Here is a 27,995-nt window from a genome sequence, read left to right on the forward strand (position 1 = left end):
AAAAAAAAAGATTATCACGATGGTTGTACAGGTCTGTAAACATACAAAAAAACAAAAAACACTGAATTATGCACTTTAAATGAACAAACTTTATGGTATATAAATTGTATCATACAGCTGTTAAAGATAAACCTTTGTATTTTAAAAAATTATATTTATGGATATTAATTACATATATACACATACATGAATATTTGCAGAAGGCCTGAGACAGGAGGAAGTCCTGAAGCAGACCACTAGAGGCACAGTTTCCTGATGACTTCACCTCAATAATCAGTACTTTTGTGGTACAACTGCTAAATTAGTTATGAATCAATCAAATTCTACTTGACAAGCAGCCCACATTTCTCCATTTTGTAAAAACAAAAATAATGAACTTTGTCACTGTTACGTCTGTCTACAACATGACCCAATCTACTGATAATTATTTCATAAACGAAATTCGGACTGATACATCTTGTGCTTTTATGAAGAAAGCTGGTCTCTAATGATAAGCATTTTTTCCCCTCAGCCTTCCCAGAATATTAATAGCTTACTAATGAATTTTTCTAGGTTTAACACTTAGCTCACGAGTCTAAAGTTGCAGAATCAACTCTCTACCCTTTCTAAAAGGGAAGATATTTTCCACTTCCAGTCTAGAACCTATCATTTCTCCATCATCAAGGATTAACAACAGTGGTTGTGCAATGTCACATGTCAGTTCTCTCAGTATCTGGTTTGCACTTAATTTATAGCATCTAGGCAATCCTTTAATATTTCACTTATTTTGGGTTTCAACTCCAAGTTAGCCATCATTTTTTTTTTTTGGGCCGGGCAGTGTGGCATAAGGGATCTTAGTCCCCCGACCGAACCTGTGCCCCCTGCAGTGGAAGTGCGGAGTCTTAGCCACTGGACCACCAGGGAAGTCCCTAGCCATCATTTTATTTATTTTTTTTAATTTTAAAAATTATTTATTTATTTATTTTTGGCTGCTCTGGGTCTTCGTTGCTGCGTGCGGGCTCTCTAGTTGCAGTGAGCAGGGGCTACTCTTTGTTGTGGTGCACGTGCTTCTCATTGTGGTGGCTTCTCTTGTTGCAGAGCACAGGCTCTAGGCGCACGGGCTTCAGTAGTTGTGGCACGAGGGCTTCAGTAGTTGTGGCTCATGGGCTCTAGAGTGCAGGCTCAGTAGTTGTGGTGCACGGGCTTAGTTGTTCTGTGGCACATGGGATCTTCCCGGACCAGGGCTTGAACCTGTGTCCCCTGCATTGGTAGGCGGATTCTTAACCACTGCGCCACCAGAGAAGCCCCCTACCCATCATTTTATTATTATATTATTTTACCACTTCCAAGATCATTCTCCTTGATAGAGAAGAAAAACCAAAATAAGCATAGTTTTGCTTCTCTCTGTCAAGATACTACATTTGCCTTCCATCCCCCTAAAACAGAAACTGGTAAACAGCAGGCAGTGCAAAAATATCTGTTAAACTAATAAATGCAGGTGATTTATTCCTTCTTTTTACTCTTAAGAAAATATAATCTTGGTTTTTTCTAATTATAAAAAGATGGGCCTTACTGAAAAATTCAAATATTATATAATTATGTAAAGTAGAAGTCCCTCATAAGTCCCTCCTTTAACAGAGAGAGAACCACTGTAGTAGGCTGAATAATGCCATCCCAAAAGATAATCACTTCCAAATCCCTAGAATCTGAAAATGTTATCTTATTTGGAAAAAGGGACTTTGCAGATGTCATTAAGGAATTTGAAATGGGGAGATTATCAACAATTATCCAGTTGAGCAGTACATGCATGGGAGGCGGGGGAGATTTGATACACAGAATAGGAGGAGGCAATGTGACCACGGAGGCAGAGACTAGAGAGTGCAGCCAGAAGCCAAGGAATGCTGGGTAGCCGAAAGAAAGATGGAAATGGCAAGGAACTGCTTTTCTCCTAGAACCTCCTAAGGGAGAGTGGCCTTGCTAACAACTTGATTTTGGGCCAGTGATACTGATTTTAGAATTCTAGCCTCCAGAACTGTATGAGAAAACATTTATGTTGTTTTAAGCCTTCAATTTTGTAGTAATTTGTTACATAAGGCACAGAAAACTAATACAATCACTATTAATACTGCATACTCTAACATATATTACTCTTAATCAAAATGGGATCGTAACACACAAAATATGATGTCATTCTTTTACATTATCATGTGACTTTACAAGAAGAGAATGTCGTGTTGACCAAACTTTTCTGACCAAAGAACTTTTTCCCCCAGAGCATTTTATGGGATTCATGCTCTATGTAATATACTTTAGAGAATGCTGGACCAGTGAGATTCACTCTAGTCCTATATTCTATAACTCTGTACTTTGACTAACATTCCTAACATCCAAGTGAGTGCACAATGGTCACAGAAATGACTGAGTTCTGGGATACGTGTGATAATGTGCTATAGGTTTAAATAAATGATTAGTTTACACTTAGCTCTTTCATATACATGCAGAAATACTTGCGAATAAGATATGATGCCTGGTATTTCAAAATAATTTGGTTTTGTGATGAAGTGGATGGAGATTTGGATGAGACAAAAGTGATAAACTGATGATTGTTGTAGCGGGTGACGGGTACACGACAGTTCACTGTACTGTTCTCTTTACTTCTGTGTATACTTGAGTTTTCCAAAACCAAAAGCAAAAAAATAAAGAAAATGAAATGACTATAGCGCTCTGTATCTTGGAATGGTTCTGCTACAAATTATTTATTTATTTTTACATCTTTACTGGAATATAATTGCTTTACAATGTTGTGTTAGTTTCTGCTGTATAACAAAGTGAATCAGCTGTATGTATACATATATCCCCATATCCCCTCCCTCTTGAGCCTCCCTCCCACCCTCCCTATCCCACCCCTCTAGGTGGTCACAAAACACCGAGCTGATCTCCCTGTGCTATGCAGCTGCTTCCCAACAGCCGTCTATTTTACATTTGGTAGTGTATATATGTCAATGCTACTCTCTTACTTCATCCCAGCTTCCCCTCCCCGCCTTACAAATTATTCTTATTCAAATACAAAGTACACTAAAACACACAGGATTTCTTTAAAGAACCATTAATTCTATGTAACAATATTGTTTCAACATTAGCTTTTCAAGGGAAATAACAGAAACATTATGTTTAAATGTTCATTTCAATTGTAATATGATCTGCATCACCTGATGTCAGAAATGGTGAAATGGAGGAAATGTGGCATGTCTTTATGCAATTGCTTTTGATTAATACCTGTGGAAGAGACTACACTAACATACTGCCCTCTATTTCCCAGTTAGTTGCCAAAGCCCCGCTAGTAGGTATCTGTAATGTGTGTCCATTCTGGGCCAAGGCAGTTAAAAGCCACTGTGCTTCTCCATCTGTTGCTTTCCTGCTTCAATGACAATCCAGGTCACATTTTGAGATGGTAGCTTCACATTATAGGGGACTGTGGGTCCCTAAGCCACTGGATGGCTTACTAACGACCCCCGTTGGACTGTGTGTGAGCAAGATAGGAAATCTCTGTTGTGTTAAGTCATTGATATTTTGGGATTTGTTACCACAAAACAGCCTAATATTATTGTGGCAATAAAGACCGTCAAAACAAGCAGAGTCTATTTATTCAGAGCTTGCTATTGGAAGGGAGTTGGCCACCGTCACTCGTGTTTAGCAGAGACTCAAAGGCAGGCAGGGAAGCGGAAAAAGACTTCAGGTATGCTCTAGTTGTAGGCTGCTGTCATGAGGAAGCTGGAGGCCAGCTAACTAAAAGTGGGACATCCTATGTGATTGTTTTGGGAAGCATATCTGGTTTTCTCTTGTTGGTCCTGAGAGAAGCTGGCATCTACTGACCAAGACTTGACTGTTTGGGACTATTGCTACTAAGACTGTGGGTCAGAGTTCTACTTTCATATATGATCTAGCCATTGTCTATTTGTATACGTAGTCTCTCATTACCCTAATACAGAAATTGGTACCTAGAAGTGAGGTGCCGCTATAATGTAGGCCAGTACGGCCAAGTGGTCAGGTTGAGGGCTTCAAGGGAACTGATACTGGAGGCTGGAAAAATGGAGAACCATGTTTCACAGTGGCAAAATATTTGATAAAGTGGTTTGCCTGTTATAACTCACAAGGTAACAAACAGCCTACTGAACTTGTAGTTCTATGACAAGAGTTTAGAAAAGAGAATCTTAGAAGTGTATGCTGGCTGCTATTGGCTATTTGGCAAAGCAATATAAATAAATGACAAGGTCATGAAAAAAAGCAGCTTATTTGCAAACAAAAATAGAAAGGGACAGAAAGGGTTCAGAAATTTAAAGTCTTGCAGAACTGGAAAAGCAGCTCGCTTTTAGACCCCAACATGAAGAGGTAGGATTAAAAGATTCTGAGCACAGATGCCCACTGAAACTTCTTGGCTGATTAAAATACCTCAGTGGTTTAAAACAACAACAAAAACCAACGTTAAGGGTATGGCCTTCCCTCAACCAACTGAGAAGCGAAATGGGAGTTCTCAAATCTTTGGATGAGGTTACTAACACATGTGAACTTTGGTTATGGTTACTGACACATGCAACTGACTGGAATTAAACACATCAGAAGCTTTCTAAATTGAGGAAACTGTTTTGTTAAAAAAATTTTTTTTTGAAAAACCACTCAAGCTCAAACTAAAAAACCCTTCAACTATTCAAAATTTAAAACCCTTGGGCTCTCAACTCCTATGAGCAGTAACTTAGTCAAGAAAGATTTGCACCTTCCAAAGACGGACTATTCCCCCAAAGCTCACACTTCATAGGTGACCAAGGATGATTAAGGAAAAAGGACTCCCAGGAGGTTCTTGGAGAGCAACGGCCAACAGTTACAAAAAACAATGGATGAGGGAGTTCCTCCCAGACAACTGAATCAAGGTCCAGTAAAGGAATCTCCCCTTCCTCCAGCGTTGGTTGCTTTCACAAGATCTGCCTATGGTGGTTTTAAAATTATTTTATCAGCAACTGCTATTTCTCATTCTTCTCCTTTTCTAACAGTAGTGCTTATTATGCCCTCCTGTCTCTGTTTTACTATTCTGTAATGTGGTGAGTGAGTGTGAGACAAGAGAGCGAAGATAACTTCAAAGGTCTCTGGGCCAAGAGGAGCTATATCCGGACCTGATGAAGAGAGTACTGGACATATGGACCACAGGACCTATGAATCTAGCTACTGCTGATTAGGGCCCAACATGCTAGCAAAAGAATAACATAATACTATGAATCTCTTCCTAGGACATAAAGTATAGTGTCTTCTTGATTCTCAGATACATGCTTTTCCACATTTTAACATTTCTAAAACTGAGTATATCTTAAAATCAGTATTAAAAGGAATTTGCCAGCTCCAAAGTGGAGTTCTGGAATAGCAGACAACACACATAGCTAACCTGACCATAAATAAAAGGCCAAATTTTCTTGTCACTTCAATTGTATTATTTTCACTGGCAGCGCCACATGGTTGAATCTAGACCCTTGATTAATGCTCAAAATGTCTTCAAAAAGATTCCACTATAATGCAGCATTATGTACTCAGAAATTGTCATATAATAGACAATGCAGGACTTCCCTGGTGGCACAGTGGTTAGGAATCCACCTCCCAGCGCAGGGGACATGGGTTTGATCCCTGGTCCAGGATCTCACATGCCGCGGAGCAAGTAAGCCCGCAAGCCACAACTCCTGAGGCCGCATGCCTAGAGCCCATGCTCCACAACAAGAGAAGCCACCGCAATGAGAAGCCTGCGCACCACAACGAAAAGTAACTCTCACTCGCCACAACTAGAGAAAGCTTGCGCTCAGCAACAAAGACCCAATGCAGCCAAAAAAAAAAAAAAAAAAAAAGACAATGCAATTAAAGGCATAAACAACTGCCAAATTTAGGTGAGATCACTGAATTTTCAAAGGTAAAAGTCTTTTATGAAGTACAAGCACTCAAATACCTGTCAACCCTTTTGAGTTACCTTCAGAAGAAGCTGTTTAATTTCTAACAATAACTCACTCAACTCAGGAGAAAAAAACAAAACTAAGAGTTTAAGCAAAAGGAAAGGAAGACAAAACTCCAGTATTCTTTGACATGCCTCAAAATCATATACTCAATCATAAAGTCAATAAAGAGGTTCACGATAATTAACTGGGGTTATGAAAAGCAGCACGCCACCATGATGCTATCTGTTAACTAACCAAAGCCCAAAGTAAATCAGAAGAATTCTAGATTCTGAATGTGAATAAAGCTAAGACTCAAAAAAACTGAATGGTATACAATTGAATGGATAAATGTGTTCTATTGAAGGTTAGTTAAAAACCATGCTTGGGCTTCCCTGGTGGCGCAGTGGTTGAGAGTCCGCCTGCTGATGCAGGGGACAGGGGTTCGTGCCCCGGTCTGGGAAGATCCCACATGCCGCGGAGCAGCTGGGCCCATGAGCCATGGCCGCTGAGCCTGCGCGTCCGGAGCCTGTGCTCCGCAACGGGAGAGGCCACAACAGTGAGAGGCCCGCGTACCAAAAAAAAAAAAAAACCATGCTTATTTTCTTTCCCCTGAAAAATTGTTACTAAACAGATTGCTTGTTTTAGACTTAATGGTGTACTGGAACTGAGGAAATATGACAATTCAACCTCATCTTTTTAAAATAACTATACATTGAATTACATCATGTAGACGTATCATAACTTATCTATCCCCTACTGATGGTCCTTTAGGTTATTTCCAATTTTTGCTATTATAAATAATGTTTTAAACAGTGATAACTTCAATTGTATTGGTAATATTCTAGTTCTGAGGATGGGTGGTAAGTTCATGGATGTTCATTTTACTATGCTTCATAGCTTACATGTATACACATATTCCTTCTACATATAAAAATTAGTTAATAAAAACTGTGGCAATAAAAATTCTTGTGCTGGGATTTCCACTACAGGCAGCACGGGTTCAATCCCTGGTGAGGGAACTAAGATCCCGCATACTGCACGGTGGTATAGCCAAAAATAACTAACTGACTAAATAATAAAGTGTATAATTCAATGGTTTTTAGTATATTTACAGAGTTGTAACCATTTAAATAATCCATTAAAAAAAATTCTTGTGCACCCATTATTGAGCATTTCCCTTAAGATAAATTCCGAGAAGTGGAATTGCTGGGTCAAAGAGAATGCATATTTAAAATTCTGATACTTATTGTCAGGTTGTCTTCCAGAAAGGTATACTAATTGACAATCCCTCCAACAAGGTATGGTTGACACTGGCATTAACAAACGTGAAACTGATATGTGAAAACTCTAATAAGTAAAGAGAATTTTTAGAAGAACACTTCAACACTAAACAGCTTAGCTCTTTAACCCATGCTACACTGGTGCCAGATGAGTCTTCCTAATACATAGTTCTGATCATGTTACCTCCCTACTCCAGAACCCTCAATGATTCCTTTAACTTAGTTAAAGTCAGAGATCTGGGTCAAAGAGCAGGGTACAAATCCCAGTTCTACCAGTAACTACAATAGCTTTGTGATCTCAGCAAGCTGTGCCTCAGTTCCTTCATCTTCAAATGTGCGCAATAATAGTCCTATTTAAATAGGGTTATTTTAAGCATTAAATAAGTTTAATGCATGTCAAATGTTTAGAATAAGTGCCCGACTCAATAAATGTTATTATCTTCTTACTCTTTCCACTATCTTACCCAGATTCTAACCAAGCCAAATTACCTGCTCTCAGCTAATGTACTTTGTGCTTCTCTACTTTCATGTTCTTACTCTTCCTGTTCACTACTCTTGGAAGAGCCCCTCTGCCATATTTCTTCTTGTAGAAATTATACCCAACCTTGAAGGTCCCATTCAAATGCTTCCTTCCTGAAGTTTTCATTGAACTGGTAGCTGTCAACCTCCTCTGAACTCCAAATGCACTTTGCACAGTCAAATAAAACTTATTTTTCCTACTAGATCACAGATTGACAGAGCATAGGTGTCTTGGGGATATATAGATATAAACAGATAGACTGATACGTATATCTATCTATCTCTATATATGTATATCTACCTATATATCTACATATATATATTTATAATTTCAGATGAGCAAAGGGATCCAGAGAGGTAATGTGGCCTGCCTAAGACCATTTAGCCATCTCAACATCATGCTAGGAATGGACTTGACACATCCTGAACCAGCCCAGGGCTCTTTTTACCATACCTACATCTTGAGTTTTCCTAAGGGATTATAACTACTCACATTCTTTGAAGAGATACTTAAACTGGTTAGACTGAAAAGACAAAATCTCCATTTCTTAGAAAGTTCAGACCGTCATCAAATGTGAAAATGTGAGTCCAAACAAATATCACTGTCCAGCTTAGAAGAAGAATAGATCCCATTACGATAGAAGATTTCAAAGTGTTACCTTAGGTTGAATCAGGTTTTTTTTTTTTTTTTGGGCGGTACGCGGGCCTCTCACTGCTGTGGCCTCTCCCGTTGTGGAGCACAGGCTCTGGGCGCCCAGGCTTAGCGGCCATGGCTCACAGGCCCAGCCGCTCCACGGCATGTAGGATCTTCCCGCACCGGGTCACAAACCTGTGTCCCCTGCATCGGCAGGCGGACTCTCAACCACTGCGCCACCAGGGAAGCCCTGAATTAGGTTTTTAAGAAAGATGGCCTGTCTCAAAGTTTGACTAAATCAGTCATGAGAATAGCAACAGTAATATGTACTGTCTTAGCACCATAGTCTTAGTTGTTCATACAGCAATATTCAAGAATCTCTGCATACTGATGACATCTCCAATTCAGTTTCTAAGAATTAACTTATCAAAAGTGAAAACAATCACCATATTTTATCTTCATGCTGAAAAATGACTGCCATTTCTACTTGATAAAAATGTTGATCAATGACTAAATAACTTTTGCGGTCTACAAAAATCCCCCACTAATGTAAATATAACATCTAGAACAAAAACTAAATAACCAGAGCTGAAACTGTTCCTAGACTACATTTACGTAGAGTAACAAAGAGAAGCATTAAAAACAAAAACAAAAACTCAACCTACAGAAGGATATCCACACATGATATCAAAAATATGTAGCAGAAGTATTTTATTATTTGCTTTTGAAGAGTGGCAAGTCATATTCAATAAATACTCAGGCGTAGAAAAAAATGCGCCTTCCCTGGCGTGTACCATGATCTAGTTTCTTGCAGGAGCAGCCGATCAGAGGAACACAATGCTACTTCTTTTACTGTTAAATCAGTCAAATTCCTCCACTGCCTTAGGGAATCAACTAGCTCATTTTACCTGTCTGTCAACTTATTACAGAAATAACCTGAGTTAAATCACAAACGTAGACACCTTAGCAGAGAACATTCATTCCAATTATAATGTCCTACCGTTTCTTCCACATGGAGGAAATTTGATAAAAAATTCTTAATCCTCAATATATAATCCATAAAGGCCGGACAAGCTTCACATGATTCAAATTCATTTCCCTAACCGGAGTGAAACAATATTATTTGTGCGAGATTATACTTATTTCTCACTAGATTTATGAATAACTTCTACATGACGATATATTTTGAGTAATATTAACACATGGGTCAACAGACATTAAATTTTCTTCCCTTAGAAAAGAACTTTCAATTGGAGAATGGGGTTAAATCAAGTCACCTGAGAGTCATTCTTTGTGATACAAATTCTTTTTGAAGTTATAATAAACAATGTTCCCTTAATTTCCTTTCCTTCTTTTTCTGTATTTACATACACACGCCTACTCCACAGAGATCCCTCCATCTCTCCTACCCCTTCCAGCTATGAACAGTACCCTATTTACAGTGGACTGTAGGTAGAAATTCCGAGAATTTCTTCAAGGTATATCCAGCATCGGGTCCCTCTGGGATGAAAGAACTGCGTCTCTGTTACTGCGAATTTCCTTCAGAACTACCTTTCGCTTTTCCCACCTTTCGCTTTTCCCTCGTTCCTGAACACCGCTGACCCGTGCGTGTTGGGGATAAGGGTGGAGGTGCGAGGGAGTCCGCGCACGGCCTCCGGCGACACCGGCTCTTCCTAGCCCAACCTGAACCTCCAAGGCCGCAAAGCCCGGGGCTCTTCCTCCAGCCCCGGACGCGGCCAACCCTCGCTTCCCCAGGGCAGGGCTCCGCTCAGGTCCGTGCAACCAGCCAAGTCGGGCCCGCACCGGGCCGACCCGGCCCGCCAGTCCGTAGCAGCCCCTGGACCCCCGCCAGCGGGGATGGGCGTGGGCCCCGGCGGCCACCGCCCCGCCAACTCCGGCTCGGGAGAAGAGAGTGCGCCCCACCCGCTACGACAGCCTCGGACCTACCTGCAGGGGAGAGAGGGGCTCCTGGACAGCGGCCACGGGCCCGAGGGCGGGCGCCGAGGCGGCCGGAGGCCGTCCCGGGGACTCCAAGTATCCCCGGTGGGGCAGGGCGGGCAGAGACGGCGGGGGACTGTCGCGGGCCAGCGCGGCCCGTCGCGGGGGTCGCGGGGACCTGGCTCTCCCCTTAGCACCAGGCCGCCGCCGCCGCTGCCGCCATTTTGCCTTCCACTCGGTGTCGCCGCCGCACTCCGCTGCAGGTTTCCCGGATGTGGGCATTTCCCGGCGTCGCTTGCGCGGGGGCCGAGGACTGGGGGCTTCGGCCCGCCCGGCGACGGGGAGTGAGCACGCCGCCTGCGGCCTCCCGCTTTCCGTAGTCGCCCGTTTCTCTGTGTGTCTGCGAGCGTCGCCCCTGCCTTGCGCTGCTCAGGTGACTCGCCCCGGCTGGTGGCGTCAGGTTCCCTCCATCCTAAGCCCACTCATTTATTTCATTGTCTATCTCTTTTCAGTTGAACTCTTTCTATGGACGAGTATAGGATAAAAGATGCGCATCTGGAGGAGTTTAATTCTCAGAACCTCGCTGTGGACATCGGGATTCGGGATTTCTAGACGCTTTGAAATAAATTGATATTTGCTTAGCACTCTTTCCCCGAGTAAATCCGTAAGTATTTTCTGAATCAGCCAGATTAATATATTCTCGAACCAGGACAGATTAGGGAGTTTAGAGATTTTTAATGTCAGCCGACTCGGTAGAAGAGGAAGTCGTTATTGCCGTAATTGGGATAATGGTAACTGCGAGAAGAGGTTTTATTTCTTGTTAGATTGAATTAGAAGTTTGGGATGGGATCAATGGTTGTATGATGTTTAAAGGTACCGCCCACCCATTGTAAAGAGCGCCTTTGCCAATTCTGCCTCTAGAAAATATATACACTTAGTATTTTCAAATATCTCATCCTTTTTTACTAGAGACAATTTTTTTAAGACTTTTTTCTGATGTTGAATTAGTTGCTGGCTACTGTATCCAGAAGTTCAAATGTGAAAACCTGTTAAAAGATTACATTCCACGAGCACTTGGTTGAAAATCTGTATTCCACAATCACAGATTCTGTAGAAGACATGGCCCAAAGTGGCTGACTTAATAGCTCTAGGTCTTACTTTCTTCAGCTGGAGAACTAAGTAACCTGCAGGGTATCTTTCAGCCTCAAAATTAATATGAATTATATGAATCTAATATGTTCACAGGCCTGCTTGTCCTTTGTAGATGGATTATGTATCTGGAAGAGCAGACTGCCGCCTAAACCTTGCCACCTCTGTCACCAACCCTCAGAACTTCTTTATTTAAGCTCTTCATCTCTCTAAACCTAAAGATGGGCATCTCCAAAAACTACTGTCTTTAGGAGAATTCCTAGATAATTCAAGGACCTCAGTGAATGGCTCTATATATTAAGAGGTTTACTCCTGTGAAGTAGGGGGAGAAAAGAGCAGGGAAAGGAGAGAAGGAATGTTCAGGATAGAAGAACCAACCAACAGGATGAAACGTGGCTGAGACTGGGAGTGGGTGGAGGTGAAAGACCAGGAAAATGCCTACTAAGGGTGCTGATGTCTGAGAATGGCAATACCTGCCATTGTGTTTGGAGGGCTTTGTGTTGCTGTGATGGAAAACCGTTGGTCCAGCTTCAGCCTGTTCAACTCTTCAGTGCTTCATGGAAGAGGGATATTTTGATTTTGTTGTAGTTGTGTGGTTTTTGTTTTGTAAGTATAGTTGAGTTACAATACTGTGTTAGCTTCAGGTATACAGCAAAATGAATCAGTTCTAAATATATGTATTTTTCATATTATTTTCCATTATAGGTTATTACAAGAGACTGAATGTAGTTCCATGTGCTGTACCGCAAATCCTTGTTGCTTATCTATTTTATGTATAGTAGGTTGTCTCATTTTGTTTTTAATCAACAGATGTAAGGGGCAAGTCTCATGCTTGGATGACTGTAGGAACAGAGGCAGCACACATGGAAAAAGTTTGGAGAGCACCGTGGTCCTGAGAACACAGGCTCTCCCAGGAATTCACACTGTCTTAGGGGAAGGCTCTCAACTATGAGCAGCCCACACTTAGGAGTGAATTGTGTTCCACCTCCTTGGGAGTGAAGAATTTACACAAATTATTTGGAATTCTGAGCAGATTTGTCTCTCATCCATTTTTTTCAAACACTTATTCTTATCAATGTGGACTCATGGATATTTATTTAATAGTTTGGGTATTTCTTGTTTTTGATCAAATTGTTCCAGCTTTGGCTATTGGAGCTCTTCCAGTTAGCTTCTGTGTCCCTATAACATACTCCTATCGTTTTTTGTTTTTTTTTTTTTTCTTAACTGTCTTCCTTTCTGGGACTACAAAATGCTCCAAACTATCTGGTTTCTTTCCTGCCCCTCCAAGGAGCCTTGGTTCCTTTTACTGGAGAATGGTATTAGAAACCAAATCTGGGTTCTTGGTGTGCTCATTGCTACTGGGGAATCCTTGCTTGTAGGATCTCTCTGGCTAATAAGTTGATTCCATACTATGCAGGAGTAAGGTCTGTGTTTTGATTTGTTGCAGCTAGTATTTTACAGTCTAGTATTAATTACAATTTAGCTTCTTATAACCATGGTCTGTACAAAAATTGTTTTGACAGTTGATGCATGTCTGATGGCTATGTTAGGCTGGTCTGTCAACTACTGTTCCCCCAAAGTCCAGTTAGTCATGATAGTTTGGAATTGACCATTAGTTTATTTTTAATTAATTAAAGTTTATTACCTCATCAGCTAGATTCTAGTCATTCTACTTCTCTCACCCCCACCCCCTTTGTGGTTTTCTCCCTCTACTAATATAGTGAAATGCTGTAATTGTTTTGATGCTAAGATGACTGTAGTCTAGGCTGTTATTTAATTATTCTTTGTTGCCACTTAACATTAATTGTGGTTCAGAATGATACCAATGAAATAGTTTAAATAGTTGCATATCATAGTTTGGCTCTCCCCAGGTTACATTATCTGTAAAACAAGAGCACTGCTACTGCTTCAGACCATCTAATTAGTCTGAGCTAGATATCATATTGATACCATAAGTTTAAATGAAGGCTTGATATAAACTATACACTCATGAACTTAGTATGCTTCTTAGACAAGATTCTAAAATGAATTATTAAAAGGATGTTTCCACAGTACTGTGAAATAGAAGCGTTATTCACAAAGGACAAGGAATTTTTCAATTATGCCAAGATTTTGATAGGATGATAGCTGTAGCACAGGTGTTTTCTCACATAGCCTTATGAACAAGATAAATGTGGCAGAATGTCAATAAGTTAGGTTGGTTTATAAATATTTCAACAACTGTAGCCAAATACCAATGATTCATATGTCACTGATAATTGGGAGGTGGGCCTAAGTCCATTTAACCTATCTCCTTACCAATGGGATGAGGGTGTAGAGAGCACGCTGGGCAATTCTGAAAACGATCAGCTTCTGCAGAAAAGATTCAAAGGTGATTGTTAGCTCTTTCCTAAAGTGAAAGAAAATTTGTCTTCTTAAACAGGAAGGATGGACCTATAGTAAGAATCACAGTCATCGGCATTACCTCAAGAATAGGGAGGTATGGTTTAGGGAGTATCAGGTGTGAAAATTAAGGGTTTAAGTTAAACTAGTCAGCAGTCAACTGAACAAATATCAGAATAGGTAAAATAAGCTGAGACAGCATTACAAAGGAATATTGTACCCAGAACCAGGATGGCAGATTTCTGTCATACTCTCAGCAAGGCAGACACCACTGGAAAAGTATTCATTTTGGAAGTCACACTTTAATGATGGCCTTTATTTTTTAAAGGGAAAACAAAATTGTGAGTTTAGTTCAATTCAGGCTAATTCAGGGCTTACTATGTATTAGATACTGTGTTAAACATTGTTCATACAACACTAAGACATGGGCCCTGTTCTTGAACTTGTGGTCCAGTAGAGGGAGACAGGCTGCTTAGCAAATGGCTGTAAGCACAATATAAGCTCTGCACAATGGGCTTTTGATGCCGAGTACAATTTAGCCCAGATTGTCAGAGGCCAGGGAGAACTTTCTTGAGAAAATGACACCTAAGAGGAGTCCGGAAAGGTATGCAGGATTTAGCCAAGAAGGGCAAGAAAGGTGGGGAAGGGAACCTTGCCCACAAGAAACCATTGAAGGGATTTTAAAAGTTTACCCCAAAGAAGCTACAATACGTAGTTCTGAACATTTGAATATATGACGAAAAGAATTAAATTTGTTTTTTGTGGCTCCTGAGAAAAGAAGACAAATGGAAGCAAATTTCAGTTCAGTATGTGAAAATTCATTTATTTAGTTGAACCTTATAGTAAAGCACCCCAACAGAATGCAAATTCGATAAAATGGTGTTTGGTTCCATCTCATAGGTTCACATGATCATTTCATTAACCCACAATAATGATTCTTTTTTTATAGGATTGTTTTGGATCCTATCCAAACAAGGAGGCTACATTGGGAAACGGGAAACTTTATCATGGTATATTTTCAAGTAGAGGTTGGATGATAATTTGTTGGGGGTGCTGTGGAAGTGTTGATTAAATTTAGTATGGAGATGCCCTCCAAGATATCTTTCACCTCTGAGATCCTACAGCCCTCAAAAGAAATTTTATTTGATAGTTTCATGAATAAAAGCAGTGAGAATTAACAAATTCATAAATTAGGGTTTTATTTATCAATAAGGATAGAGAAGTTTCTTATGTTTCTTATTAAGTCTGGCAGAACTCTTCAATTGATAGAAAATGTAACACTACTCAAATGTACTTCCTTCTACTTATGGTTACAAATACCCTTAAATCAAATCAAAGCTTCAAACTTCAAACTTGTTTCCATTCCAAGCTAGTGTGCTAAGCCTGTATGTCTGGTTCCCCCCCCTACCAATTACTTACTGTAGTGATCAAGGGAAATTGTATACGTTGCTGCTGGAAACTGAGAAGGGTGCTAACAACGTACATGTAACCTTCAAACTTTTCAGCAGCAGATAATACGGATCGAAGCAGAGGCACAACAAGTTTGCCATTCACTGTACACGGAAAATGTGCCACCTGGGAGCTAGGGTCTTCCAGTGATGAGATCAACTCTGGGCCATTCAAAGCAAAGATGTTAGCCTGCCGAGTAGAATGGGAGGATGCCTGTACCGGATGAGGAGAGGGACACTGTAGCTTAGGCTGCAGCAAGACATTCATACAAAGGGAAAAACAAAGTCAGAGGAAAATTCTTAGCTATATTTTTATTATTGAATTCATGTGTTGACTGCTAGAGAATGTGCATCTACAAATGTAACATGTATATTTCATTTCTTTTACAGAAAAACTATATACATTGATGGATAGAAGACAGTGTGAAAAGAATTGTCTCTCTTTGAGATTAGGTACTTACAATTTTCTTTTGACTGTCTTTTCTACAATGAATGACTTTTGTAATAACAGAAAGTTTTAAAAATTAGCCCCAGCAATAAAACTATAAACAGATTAAGAATTCCTATCAGCAACATTTTCTTTCCTTCTCTGATTCTTTGGAATTCAAAGTTACTAATTATCTTCAGTCGATTTTTTTTTTTTTTTTTTTTTTTTTAGGCTGTGCCGTGCAGCATGTGGGATCTTAGTTCCCCGACCAGGGATCGAACTTGTGCCCCCTGCATTAATCACTGGACCGCGAGGCAAGTCCATTCAGTCAAATATTTTTGAGCCAAATATATATAAAACAGCAGATGCATATATGTATTCCATTTTAAAATGTTAACAAAAAACAAAATCCAAAAAACCCTGAGGTAAGGTGGCATAAAAAAACTGCAAATATTTATTGGGACAGAAAGACAAAACTTCATAGTAATTATTGTTGGAATTGTAAAGTAAATAAACATACACTTCAATTGTGTAATAGGAGTGATTTGTCATTAAGGTCTTAACAGTTCAATAATGCATTTAATCTAACAAACTTTAGAAAGACAATATCATAAAATTGTCTTAAAACACTGCATGTTAGGTCATCATTAACATTAAAGATAAAGATGGCAAAACTCTGTACTCCTACCACATCATCATACTAGTCTCTGCATGTTACCTATCAAATTCTTTTGTAAGTCAGCTCATTTATCAATGTCAAATCCTATTTTATTGCACAATGTCCAATTCAGCAATTTTCAACTATGTTGTAAAACTAAATAAAAGCAAAAATCCTTAGGAAAAATGTACTTGTCTTTTTTTTCTAAATAAAGTTGGGTCTAAGGAGCTGACGGAGTTCTGTTCAAACCCATTCTAGTAAAGGAAACTGTCAAAACATTTTTACCTTTAAAAAAATTTGAACACTACAAAAATTTTGCCATTTTTGTTCTCAATTCTTTCTGAAAAAAGTTTACAAAAATTATTAAGTAAATAAAATGTGGAAGAACTGAAGAAAATACTTGTAGTAAAAAAGAATAAATACTAGCTAAGGCCACCAGGGAGGGGTATACCCCACACACCGTTGATAAAAAGGATAGGAACCCATTGGTGGTTTGACATTTTTGAGGCCTGCAACATCAACAATGAAGAGTTGGTTCCATGAGCTGCCCAGAATTGTGCTGAAGGCAGTGCATTTATCAGCACAAGGATCCCTCTGATGTTCTTCCACACGGTCCAATTCTTTTGCCATCAGTCATTAATCAGACTCTAGATACTAACTATTAGAAGAATATTCAACTAACAAAAGCTGAAACTGGGCATCAAAATTAACAATAGTTTATGGATGCTTCCCCTGCAAATTTCACATTTTCCAATAATAAAAATTTGCATAGAGAAGCTGGAATTTGAAAGGCTATAACTATGTTTTACATGAAATCTTTTAGTATCTTCATGAAAAAAGTTGTCTAGTAACATAAATTGCTTCTGCATCGGTTCCACAAACAAGACAAGGACCTAAAACATCCAAACTGTTCACAGACAAAGTCCTGTTGGGAAGCAAGCTTGTGATTTCAATACGGTCTTTGGCAGGGTCAGTGATGAGCCAGGAGCTTATAAGAGATTGATGAACATTAGCTTGGTTACTAATGCTATGAGACAAAAAAGTACTATTTCTTCCTCCTGGGAAAAGAAAAGAAAAGGTGAAAACTTCTTTCAAGACTAATTTTACACTAGTAAACATCTGAAATTCTAATACTTAAAAAAGGCGATGATATATATTGTTTTTAATTCTCAAGAATAACTGGCTGATAATTCCATTATAACACATCACCATTTTTGACTAAAGGCTTACTCAGTGATATTAAATACTCAAATTTCCATGGGATAATATGGCTATCAAACTTGAAATCTGCAGCAAAGCACAAGATTCATTTAGACACTGTCTTCCTGTTTATTCTTTAATGGAAAGTCTCAGAAATGTACCAAAATGCCTAGAAGACAAGTAGAATAAATGTAGATAATATATGGAAATCTAAGTTCTTAGATAATCAAAAAATGAAAATTTCTGGATGTATTTCTACATGAATATTTCTAAAAATATATTTATTTCTATATGTCTAAAAATATAATCAACTTGCTTTAGATCTCCTTTTATTCTTCGCCTTTATTTCAGGTAAATGTTCTTAAACGTAGAATTTAAGAACACTACCAGATTATAAACTTTTATGTCTGACAGTGCTCTTCATTTAATGCAGGATTAAGTGGGGCAGAAGCAGTATATTTCAGTTTTAGCCTTCATTTGAAATTTTCTTTCCTTTCAACTTTCTGCCAGATCAAATAAAGACAGATTTCATTTACTCAGTAAATGGCTGAGTACCTACTATATGCCAGGCGGTGTGCGAAGTGCTGGGAATACAAGGCAAAGTCCCTCATATCTTGAAGCTTAAAGATTAGTGAGTTTAAATCTTGCTGATTCTTAAAGCCCAGCTCAACTTCCTTCTCTAAGAAGCCTTTGAAGATGACTCTAGTTCATGCTTCTCTTTTCCTTCCTGGAACCCTCAGCACTTATACGCACCACTAATAACTTACTACCTTATAACATTTCTTATATGATTTAACTTTGCATGCCCCCTTCTCCATAACTAAATTAAGTATTTCTTAAGGGCAGGTTGTATAGATTATATTTATTTTACCTTTTCACAGTGTCTAATATTGTTCCTTGCGATACTAGGCACAGAATATAGTAAATGGCTCTTTCCAGTCTAACCAAGGTTCTTCAAACAGTAAAATCTCAAATGCAAGATAGTGGGGGTAGGGGAAGAAGAAATAAAAAACCAAGTGCTTAGCTAATCCTTATTATTTATTAGAAACTAATAATATTCTTAGTTTCTCCATACATGAAGTTATTAGCATAGACGTGCTGCGTGCTCTACACATGCGACACTTCTCCAGAATTTTTCTGGAGATGTTTTAGATTTTTCCGTCTTAGTTTTTGTTTACCTTTTACTGCTCCTATATTTTATATTACTCTTGAATACTGTGAAAATTAACATTAGAACCACTGTGCTAAGTCTCCTCCCTGGTCTCCGTGCTTCTGCTTTTTCCATCCCTCTCCCCAGTCTATTTTCTACACAGTCGCCTAAGTGATTCTTTGGAAACGTAAGACAGATCACCCCACTCCCCTGCTCAAAATTCTCCAGTGGCTTTCTGTCACATTCAGAAGAGAACCTGAAGCCCTCATCCCTGTCTGCAGAGTCCTCCGCAGCTCCTGCCACCTCCGCACACTCCCGGCCTGCTGAACTGCAGCCACACTGGCCTCCTTGCTGTTCTGTCTCAGGCCCTTGGAATTGGCCGTTTCCTCCACCTGGCACGCATTCCTGTGACTCGTACCTCCACTTCCTCAGGTCTCTGCTCAAATGTTCTCCCTGCCAAGTGGCCCCTCCTCCACTAATTCTTCATCCTCCTGTTCTCTTCACTCTTATTCATAGGCATCAGGGTATTTGGTCCAGATCTTTTCCTTTTTGCTGTCTCCTTTCCTACTTTGCTGTGCTCTACTATGTCTTGCAGGGACAAACTCCTTTTTCCAGGCTCCCTTGCCATCTGCCTTCCAGGCAGACCCTGCCCATGAGAGGCACTACTGTGTGTGACTGGAAGGCAGACGGGGTCGGGTGGGGGAAGGAAAAGGCTCCAGGTTCCTGGCAACGACAACACAGGCTGTAATTCCAGCCCCGGCTGAGGTGGCACCTTTTCTGCTGATCCAGAACCAAATTGGACAGCACTTCCAACTGTACAGCAGAGGTATTAACAACTGTTGATTTCTGGCATTCCTCTTTTTTTGCTATTTGCTCTTCCAGCATCCCTCCCATTACCTTTTGTTCTTCTAGCCCTTCTAACACACATGAAACCGATTCCTTCTAAATCCAGGGTAGTTTCTGTTTTTCTGCAGGGACTTTTACTGAGACATTATCTATCTTACTTACTGTCTACTGGAATATTTGCTCTATGAGCCTCGAGGCTTTTCTGCTCACTGTCATGGGCTCTAACACCTAGAAGAGTGCCTAGCACGTGGTAGGCACTTGATAAACATTTGCTGAATGAATGAACAAATAAACTTTGGAACCACAGACAAACTTAAAAACAAGAAGGTTAGAAAATGCAAAAAAACAGAAAAAAAATACCTCTTGATTTTAAGTGTATAGTTTCTGGCTGACCTTTACTTACCTCTGTCTTTATTCAGGAGACAGGGCCTTTTAGTCTGAGGAGAAACCAGTACCTTAATACATAAAAGATCAACTTTGGTCTTGCCATACACCCTTGACAATGTAGTATAAGAGAGCTGTCAGTGCCTATCCTATGGCATGAGGGCCCACAACAATGTACTCACAAACAAGACCCCTGGCTGTCCGAAGTTAGCCAGCTAACAGCATTTCTAGTCATCAGCAGTACAGTGGTCAGTAGCTGACAGTCAGATTTCAAGCCCTGTGATACTAGAATTTACCCTGAAGCCAGAGAATGGAAACATTTTGTCATTCCTTAATGTTAAAAATATGAGAATTTCTAATTTGGTATTTAAAAATATAAAATTACACACAAGAATCTTCATTAAAATTTTTTACCTTGGTGAAAGAGTGATGATTTCTCAGGTACATCTGTGCAGGCATCCCAATGCCAGAGAGATCCATCTTCAGAACAAGTAAATAGGTGATCTGGGTTGGATGGGTGAAAGTGAACTTCCCACACTAAAAGATAACAACCAAGAAGCTTATTCTTGTGTAGATTAGTTGAACAAACATCAAAACCCTGTCTCTAGGCATCACCTTCCATTAACCTCCATCACACACCTTCAAACTCCAAGCCTGTGATAAAAATCAAAGGCTTCAGGATCAAAGAAAAGACATAACTCTCCAAATGGCTAAAACATGTAGATAAGATAAAGAAGTCAAGTAAATCTACTTGTGTATTGGGCCAGCAAATGAATGAAAATAAATGCTAGTCATTTGACCTATTACAATTTTTTTATGGAAAAGTATGACAATGGAATAATTCTGAAAAGATTTTTTGAAAATTGTTAAGTTCTCTTATTTTCAATTCCTGTGTCATTAACACATGAAGGTTATATTATTGGAAAGAGAGAGAAGACCATAAAAGTAGAATACAAATGAATTTCTAAGAGACATAGTCCAATTTTGGCTCATGCCAAGACTCTGGATTCTTCTGGCCTGTATCACAGAAATAGCAACTAGCTCCCAGCAAACCAAAACCTGGAAATGCTCCAAAAATCTGGATCCGGTTTCAAATGAAAGACTTAAGAAGCCAGCTTGGGACTGGGGACTCCTCAAGCTCTAAACTTTAAGGGAACTTTGTGTGCCAATAGGTATCTGGGAGCCAAGGACTGCCCAGGACGTCTTAGGAAGACAGCTGCAGCATGAAGGTAAAACAGTAGTCTGTGAACAAGGGTTTCGTGATTCTGGGTTAGGTAACCTTAGAGAGGCAGCATAGAAAGTGCTCAGAGTGTAGCATAAAAAGTGCAAGGCACGTGTCTGCAAGCTGGCATTTTCATTCTGACAGTTACCACTATTAAACACGCCGGAAAACAAAAAGGTCACCTTCCTCCGGAAAGGAATGTGTGCTGCTGAGTCCCTGTGTAAAGTACATTCGTACTGTTTCATTAAAACAAAGTAAAACAAAACAGCCTATACAGCCATTAGCAGACTGCCCAAATCTAGATTCTTATGTATTTATATACTTTCAAATTAGAAAACAAACGTCTGTAAAACATCTTATTTCTAGCCAAGAGTCAAGATGAATTCAAAATACACTACAAGCCACTACACTTGTGTGTTTTGTTGAACAATACAGGCTGGCGTTTAAAAATGGGCTGGTGAGAAGATATCTGAAAGTTTGTAATTCTAACTACCACTAGGTTAGCAACAACAGGCTCTAAGGGCACACCTATTCCTTTTTATTCTTTTTACCTGGACATAGCCATACCTGGAAGAGGGAAAAAGTTTCTATTTGCTTCTTAAATATAATCTTAAAAATTATTTATCTTTCCAAAGTATTAATAATGTGAAACAAACTTAGAAGTTGCAATACTGGTATAAGGTTTGCTCTTCTATAGTTTTATTGAAGCATTAATACCAACTTCTCTTAAGTCAGAATTTAAAACTATAATCCACCCTGACGTGGTGATAAAATGAAAAATTTCTGTTCAGCCAAAAAATCTCCACCAAAATCAAATGACAAACATTAAAAACAAGGCAAGAGCCTATATCTTTTGTTCTTGTTAAAAGAAAAAAAGAAAAAGGTACAATAATAAATTGAAGAACACACAGATTAGCAAATATAAAAAATAACAGCCTGCATTTGCATGGGAAAAGTGCATTCTCACATACTGGTGTGGCAATATAAACTCGTATTATTTTTATGTAGAACAATTTGACAACATGAATCACAGCTTTAAAATTATGCAAACTTTTGGACTCATCAATTCTATTTCTAAAAAACTACCCTAAGAAAAGAAGCACATAAAGATGAATATGTAAGGATAATCACTACGGTTTTGTGTATAATAATCAAACATGTTAAAGAACGTAAATTTCAAATAAAAAGGGATTAGTTAATTATTATAAATTTATACAATTCAGTCAAAAACTCTGCTGTAGAATGATCCATAGGTATCATTATGGAAAGCTGCTTATAATACATTGTATAGCTCACACACCAAAAACTTATGTATCACCACAATACTTACTTTCAGCTTCATGAGCCTTCAGTAGAGACACGGGCATTGTACCTTGTCTAACATCCCAAATACTTAACATTCCATCCTGACCACCGGTAGCTACAACATGCTGCTGGTTGGGATGTCTATCAACACAGTGGAGTGGCACTCGGTCACCAGTCCTTTAATGGGAGATACAATGACTTCACACAGTTGTAAAGTATAATTTATCTTTGAATAACCTATGAAACCTGTTTCTTTCCAGTAACGAAACGATAATTTTGTGGCTGGAGCTACTGGCTAAACTTAAATCATGTCAAAAAACTGACTACGTTAAATATATCTCTAAATATTAAAATTTCTGAGGGGGAGTTAAAGGCCAGAGTTATTCATTCTCTCTTCAATTTGGACACATAAGGAACAAGATAATTTGATGGTAAGATATGCAAAACATTTCCATTCCTTGGCTTTTTAAAAACATTATATATCAACTAAACAGCATATTCCTTACTTCTACTCTACCTTATTTAATGCTTAGTTTATATAACTTTTTTTCCAGCTTGACACATGCTATTTTCTAATTAGAGAAGAGAAGATTGCACACATAGAAAGGGGATTTCTGCTCAAAAAAATACCTTGGATTATATTTTTCTCCCAGTCACATCTAGAGTGTATTATTAGTAGAACAGAATATTCTATTAATATATTAATAGAATATTCCCACTATTAATAGAATCATTTGATGAGCAAAAAGAAGTTCCCCATTAAATAACATAAACTTCAAAGAGATTAATATAAACTTCTGAATCAATACAACAAATATTTACCAAACGCAGCATGGTACTATCAAGCCCATCCAACTATACAGCTGACCCTTGAACAACAGGGATCCACTTACATATGAATACTTTTCCACAGTAAATATACAGTGCTACATGATCTGAGGCTGGTTGAATCTGCAGATGTGGAACCTCTGATACAGAGGATTCCACGTATATTGAGGGCTGACTATAAGTTATACAGGGATTTTCGAGTGTATAGAGGGTCAGTGACTCTAACCCCCTACATTGTTCAAGGGTCAACTGTATTTGCTTTATCAAATTTAGTCAGAGATTATTCTCTTAGCATGCAATTAAAATACAATATGGTTTAAAGTCAGTTGCTATAAACAGTCAAACAAATTTGCTTTACACTACTGAAATTACAAATCAAAACTTACAGTGATAATATCTGAGAGGGCTCATTTCCTTGTTGTCTAAAATCCCATATTTTTAACTGTCCAATTGAATTTACTGTAAGAATCTCAGGAGTTCGAAGGAAGGTTACAGCATGGAGTGTACTGCTATCTGCATTGTCTACAAATGAAGAAAACAGCATTGTGTGTTAACAGGCCCCCCTTTTCCATGAAAATTTTAAATTGCATTCCCTCCACTGATTGAAATATTACAAATGAAATTTTAAATAAGTCACAGTTTAATTTCTATAGAAAAATGCAATAATATACACGTTAAAATGGACTCTCCTTTAATAGAAAAATTGTATCACTCACAGGACATCTGAACTGTTTTCCAAAAGGAGGGCTAAGTTTTCACTTATTTCTCTATTTCCACTTTAGGTTGTTACCCTCCATTTCTGAGACAGCTGTTCAGGTTCCTTTATATCCAACTTTACTTCCCTCTACTGCTTAACACAGAACCTCCATTCTATTGAGCCAAACACCATTGCTTCCTACAGAGCTCATTCTGACCTATATTATTCCGCTGACTTATCTCAAATCTATACATCTTTATCCTCATCAGCTCTCTTCTCCTCCATGAAGTCCTTCCTGATTGCTTTAACTGTCCTTTTCCTTTTCATAGTGTGTTTAAACTTATACCACTTAATTTACTATACACTTAAATTGTTTTGTGACCCTCCTCCAAACTGCCACTAGGCAGTGGTCCCTAAAAGCTAAACAAATAGTGTTCCTCAGAACTAAAAATGTTAACAACACAAAAAACTGATTCATGGGCTCAATCCAGACGTTCTGATTTAGGAAGTCTACGGTGATGGCCTGTTAAAAATCTCCTCAGGCAAGTCTGTGCAAAGTATGGTTGAGAACTACTACACTGGAATAATCCTTCTAAAGCATGACACGGGGTACATCACCCCTTTGCTCAAAAACTTTCAATGGCTCCGTAGTTGCCCACCTAACAAAACGTAACCTCTACAGCTGTGCATTAGATTCTTCACAACCTGACCACAATTTACCTTTCTTGTTTCATTTCTTACTTCTCCTATACAAATATCTAAAGTCAGGTCAAACTACACTTTCTGTCATTCTCTGAATGGTCTTACCCTGCCTCCATGCTGTTCCCTTTATCTGGTGTGCCACCTTTTAGTATTATTTATGGTTTGGAACCTAGATTAAATGGATTGCCACCTGCCCCTCAATTCTTTATCTGTTAATCCCCTCTGGCTCTCCTCTCCACAAATTTCTTTTTCTTCTAGTCACTCCTTCATACAGGCCTTATCAACATACTGTCTTGATAAAGGGATCCTGCTTTGTATATTTTTAAATCCCTCACACACCTAGCATTGCATTTACTTAGCACATGGTAGCTGCTCAATTACTATGCAATAGACCAAAGAAATAGGATTTTTCTTACCTATAGTTCTTATAGCTTCCTTGTGATCAGCTCTGAAGAGATTTATTCGACCATCTTCTCCAACTGTGACAATTTCTGGGTTGCTGCACACAACACCTGTGCATGGTGCACTGCTGCAGGAAGGACTGCCTGGACCCGTGTGGTAATGAGCTCTTGTCCACTGCTGGCTGACTGACAGAGTCTACATGTCACAAATGAGGCTATGATTAATCAAAGCAAAGCTCCAAAAAACTAGAGCTTTCCCCAACTAAAACTGTGTCTCACACCTTTCTAGAAACATAGTAACTCTCTTCCCTTTGTATTTCCAAGCATTAAGGTCTAGAAACTACTTCCATTAAAGCTCTGTATATACTGGATTAGATTCAAAAGAAACGCTTTTTAATAACATCCCAAACTTATCTCAAACTAAAGAAATGGTTTTTAGGTATCAGGTAATTATGTGTTCAAAGGCAGCTCTAAATTCTTAAGGGGGCTGGCCTACATTTAAGAGAAAATCTCTGTAGTGCTTTCCAAATGACTCCATTAAGAAAAATAGTTAAGACTTCCCTGGTGGCACAGTGGTTAAGAATCCACCTGCCAATGCAGAGGACACGGGTTCGAGCCCTGGTCTGGGAAGATCCCACATGCCGCGGAGCTACTAAGCCCGTGCGCCACAACTACTGACTCTGCGCTCTAGAGCCCGAGAGCCACAACTACTGAACCCGTGTGCTGCAGCTACTGAAGCCTGTGCACCTGGAGCCCGTGCTCTGCAACAAGAGAAGCCACCGCAATGAGAAGCCTGCACACCACAACGAAAGAGTAACCCCCGCTCGCGGCAACTAGAGAAAGCACGCGCGCAGCAACAAAACACCCAACGCAGCCAAAAAAAGAAATAAATAAAAAATAAAAGCATTGCTGAAATAAACAGTAAAAAAAAAAAAGAAAAATATTTAACTAGACCTGGCTCTTGTATTTACTAGGCATGCCTATTAGTAAGATGACCTTGATTAATCCCCAAATCTAAGTAAGCATTCTCTTCTAGCAACTTAAAACTTTTACTTCAAGTGGGCCTATTTTAAAGGACTGCCCTTACCACTATGCTCTGAAGATCAGCAGTCAGGCTTTGGCACACACAAGAAAGGCATTGTAAAAAATGTCAAGCCTTCATATAGTATATCCTCTCTTTCAATTGAAACCTAGGTTCTATCTGAAGCAAGGTAGCTGTTCGTGTTCTCTCTCATGATGCTTGAGCTAGAAAGTGTTCTTTCTTTCTTCAAAAGACCAGACTAGGATCTTAAAAGAGAATTACAGGAAAAATACTTGCCAGAATACCATATTGTTAAATCTAACCTAAGAGAACATAAGAGATACCCAATTTGAATGAAGGATCACACAAACATGGTTCTAGAATTAATCTACTAAAAGATGGGTAATACAATGATTTTTCCCCTCCACGTTTTAAGACTATAAAACTTTATTATTTGTGTCATTATTAAGTACAGTTTTCTTTAAACCTTCCTAAAAAAATTAAAACGCAAATTGAGATTTCAAACAAAAGTTCTTTACCTGGTTATTCGGATGGTGAAGGAAAACTGTTACACATCCTGTTGATGAAGCAGCTACAATTCTTTCCTGGTCAAAAAACTAAGAAAATTCTTGCTTGTTATAGATTCATAAATATTAGCAGGGAGGAAGCCATTTGTTTGACTCAATTAGTAGTATAACAATTTTAAAATGCAAAGAGGCTATAAATGCTAAGCAAATAAAATGTGAGAGTCAAAATTCCATTCCCACCACTTACTACCAGCTTTGAGACCCTGGCCAAGTTAAGTTCTCTAAGCCTTGGTAAACTTGCAAAACAGAGAACTAATCCCTGCTAGGCTGTTATGAGAACTCAAAAAGCAAAAACATGTAAAGTGCCTTGCACAGTATTTGTCACATAGTACATGCTCCAAAGATCTTAGTCTCAGTGTTCTCATTAAGACAGAGATAACAGTATTTGATTCAACAAGCATGCGACGAGAATGAAATTAACTTATGTAAACGGTGCTTGGCAGATAGTAGATGGTCAATTGGGCAAACAAACAAGCTAAGATTAATTCCACATCCCCTTCCCCAGTCCTGATTCTGCCATTAAGCAGCTATATGATGTTGGCAAATCATAACCTATAGGGAACTCAGTTTCTTGTAAACCTGGGGTGAGACTAGACAAACTTTAAGGTCCTTTACATCTCTAAGTGTAAAGATCACTCTCAGTTTTTTAAAAGTTAGCTTTTGGATATTACACAGACTTACTTGTAAATCCATTACATCACCATGGTGTCTGATATCACACAATAACTGATGGTCTCCTTCAAATCCTCCATCAGAGTCCAAGTTCCCAAAATCTCCAATAGACCACAGTGAAACATAATTTTCCTGTAAAGCAGAAAATTTTATCTTGAGATGAAATATATGTCAAACTCTCCGAAATTAAAATTTGCACTGCCTTCAATCAACCTTGCTTTAAAAGCATCCCAAGCAAATGGAATGATAATCATTAAAAAAGAGGAGATACGGGGCCATCAATGGCTCTGAGGTACAAGGCAACCGAGCCTGAGACGTGCATTTGGGGGACGGAGAAGGGCGAGAGGAGCCAGAAGACGAGAGAGTTCGCGCGCCGGCGGCCGGGGGCTCGGTTCCAGGAGGGAAGGAGGAGGAAGGGGCCTCCCGGGCCGGGAGCGGGGGTACCTCATTGTCCCAAGAGCCCGTGGCGAAAGTCTCCACGGTCTGCAGGCTCCCCGGAGGTACCGGTCGCCAGCGGGTCTTGCTGATTTTCTGTGACACAAACTTAGCATAAATTTCCTCCATGCCGAAAGCAACCAGGCCAGGGACAGCCAGAAGCAC

The 27,995-nt window shown here is 39.2% G+C and overlaps 3 protein-coding genes across 5 annotated transcripts in view; 1 reads left to right on the forward strand and 2 right to left on the reverse strand.

Annotated features, from left to right (window-relative positions):
* LATS1 (large tumor suppressor kinase 1) overlaps nt 1-10,545 on the reverse strand; it is a 41,934-nt gene extending 31,389 nt beyond the window's left edge. For 2 of the 3 annotated variants that reach the window (XM_029223778.1, XM_029223780.1), the window contains exon 1: nt 10,326-10,545. The gene's annotated coding sequence lies outside the window, so the exon portion shown is untranslated. Of the gene's footprint in view, nt 1-9,378; nt 9,472-10,325 lie in introns of those variants that run through there. The other variant, XM_029223779.1, reaches the window with a different exon arrangement.
* LOC114895917 lies at nt 20-16,183 on the forward strand. Its single transcript, XM_029223545.1, is given in 6 exon segments — nt 20-31; nt 10,056-10,205; nt 10,207-10,749; nt 10,829-10,980; nt 15,686-15,748; nt 15,954-16,183. Coding segments are annotated over 4 exon segments (732 nt in total). The 3' UTR covers nt 10,856-10,980; nt 15,686-15,748; nt 15,954-16,183.
* Nucleotides 15,593-27,991, reverse strand: NUP43 (nucleoporin 43). Its single transcript, XM_029223781.1, has 8 exons — nt 27,840-27,991; nt 27,405-27,527; nt 26,676-26,753; nt 25,131-25,311; nt 23,702-23,837; nt 22,513-22,664; nt 20,375-20,497; nt 15,593-17,438 (listed from the first exon to the last, which is right to left on the reverse strand). The coding sequence occupies exons 1-8, from the start codon at nt 27,957-27,959 to the stop codon at nt 17,209-17,211; spliced, it is 1,143 nt and encodes a 380-aa protein (XP_029079614.1). The 5' UTR covers nt 27,960-27,991; the 3' UTR covers nt 15,593-17,208.
* Nucleotides 27,992-27,995: the final 4 nt, after the last annotated feature.

Source organism: Monodon monoceros, unplaced genomic scaffold, assembly GCF_005190385.1.
Source record: "Monodon monoceros isolate NGI ecotype Baffin Bay Population unplaced genomic scaffold, NGI_Narwhal_1 Super_Scaffold_15, whole genome shotgun sequence".
Taxonomy (NCBI): Eukaryota; Metazoa; Chordata; class Mammalia; order Artiodactyla; family Monodontidae; genus Monodon; species Monodon monoceros.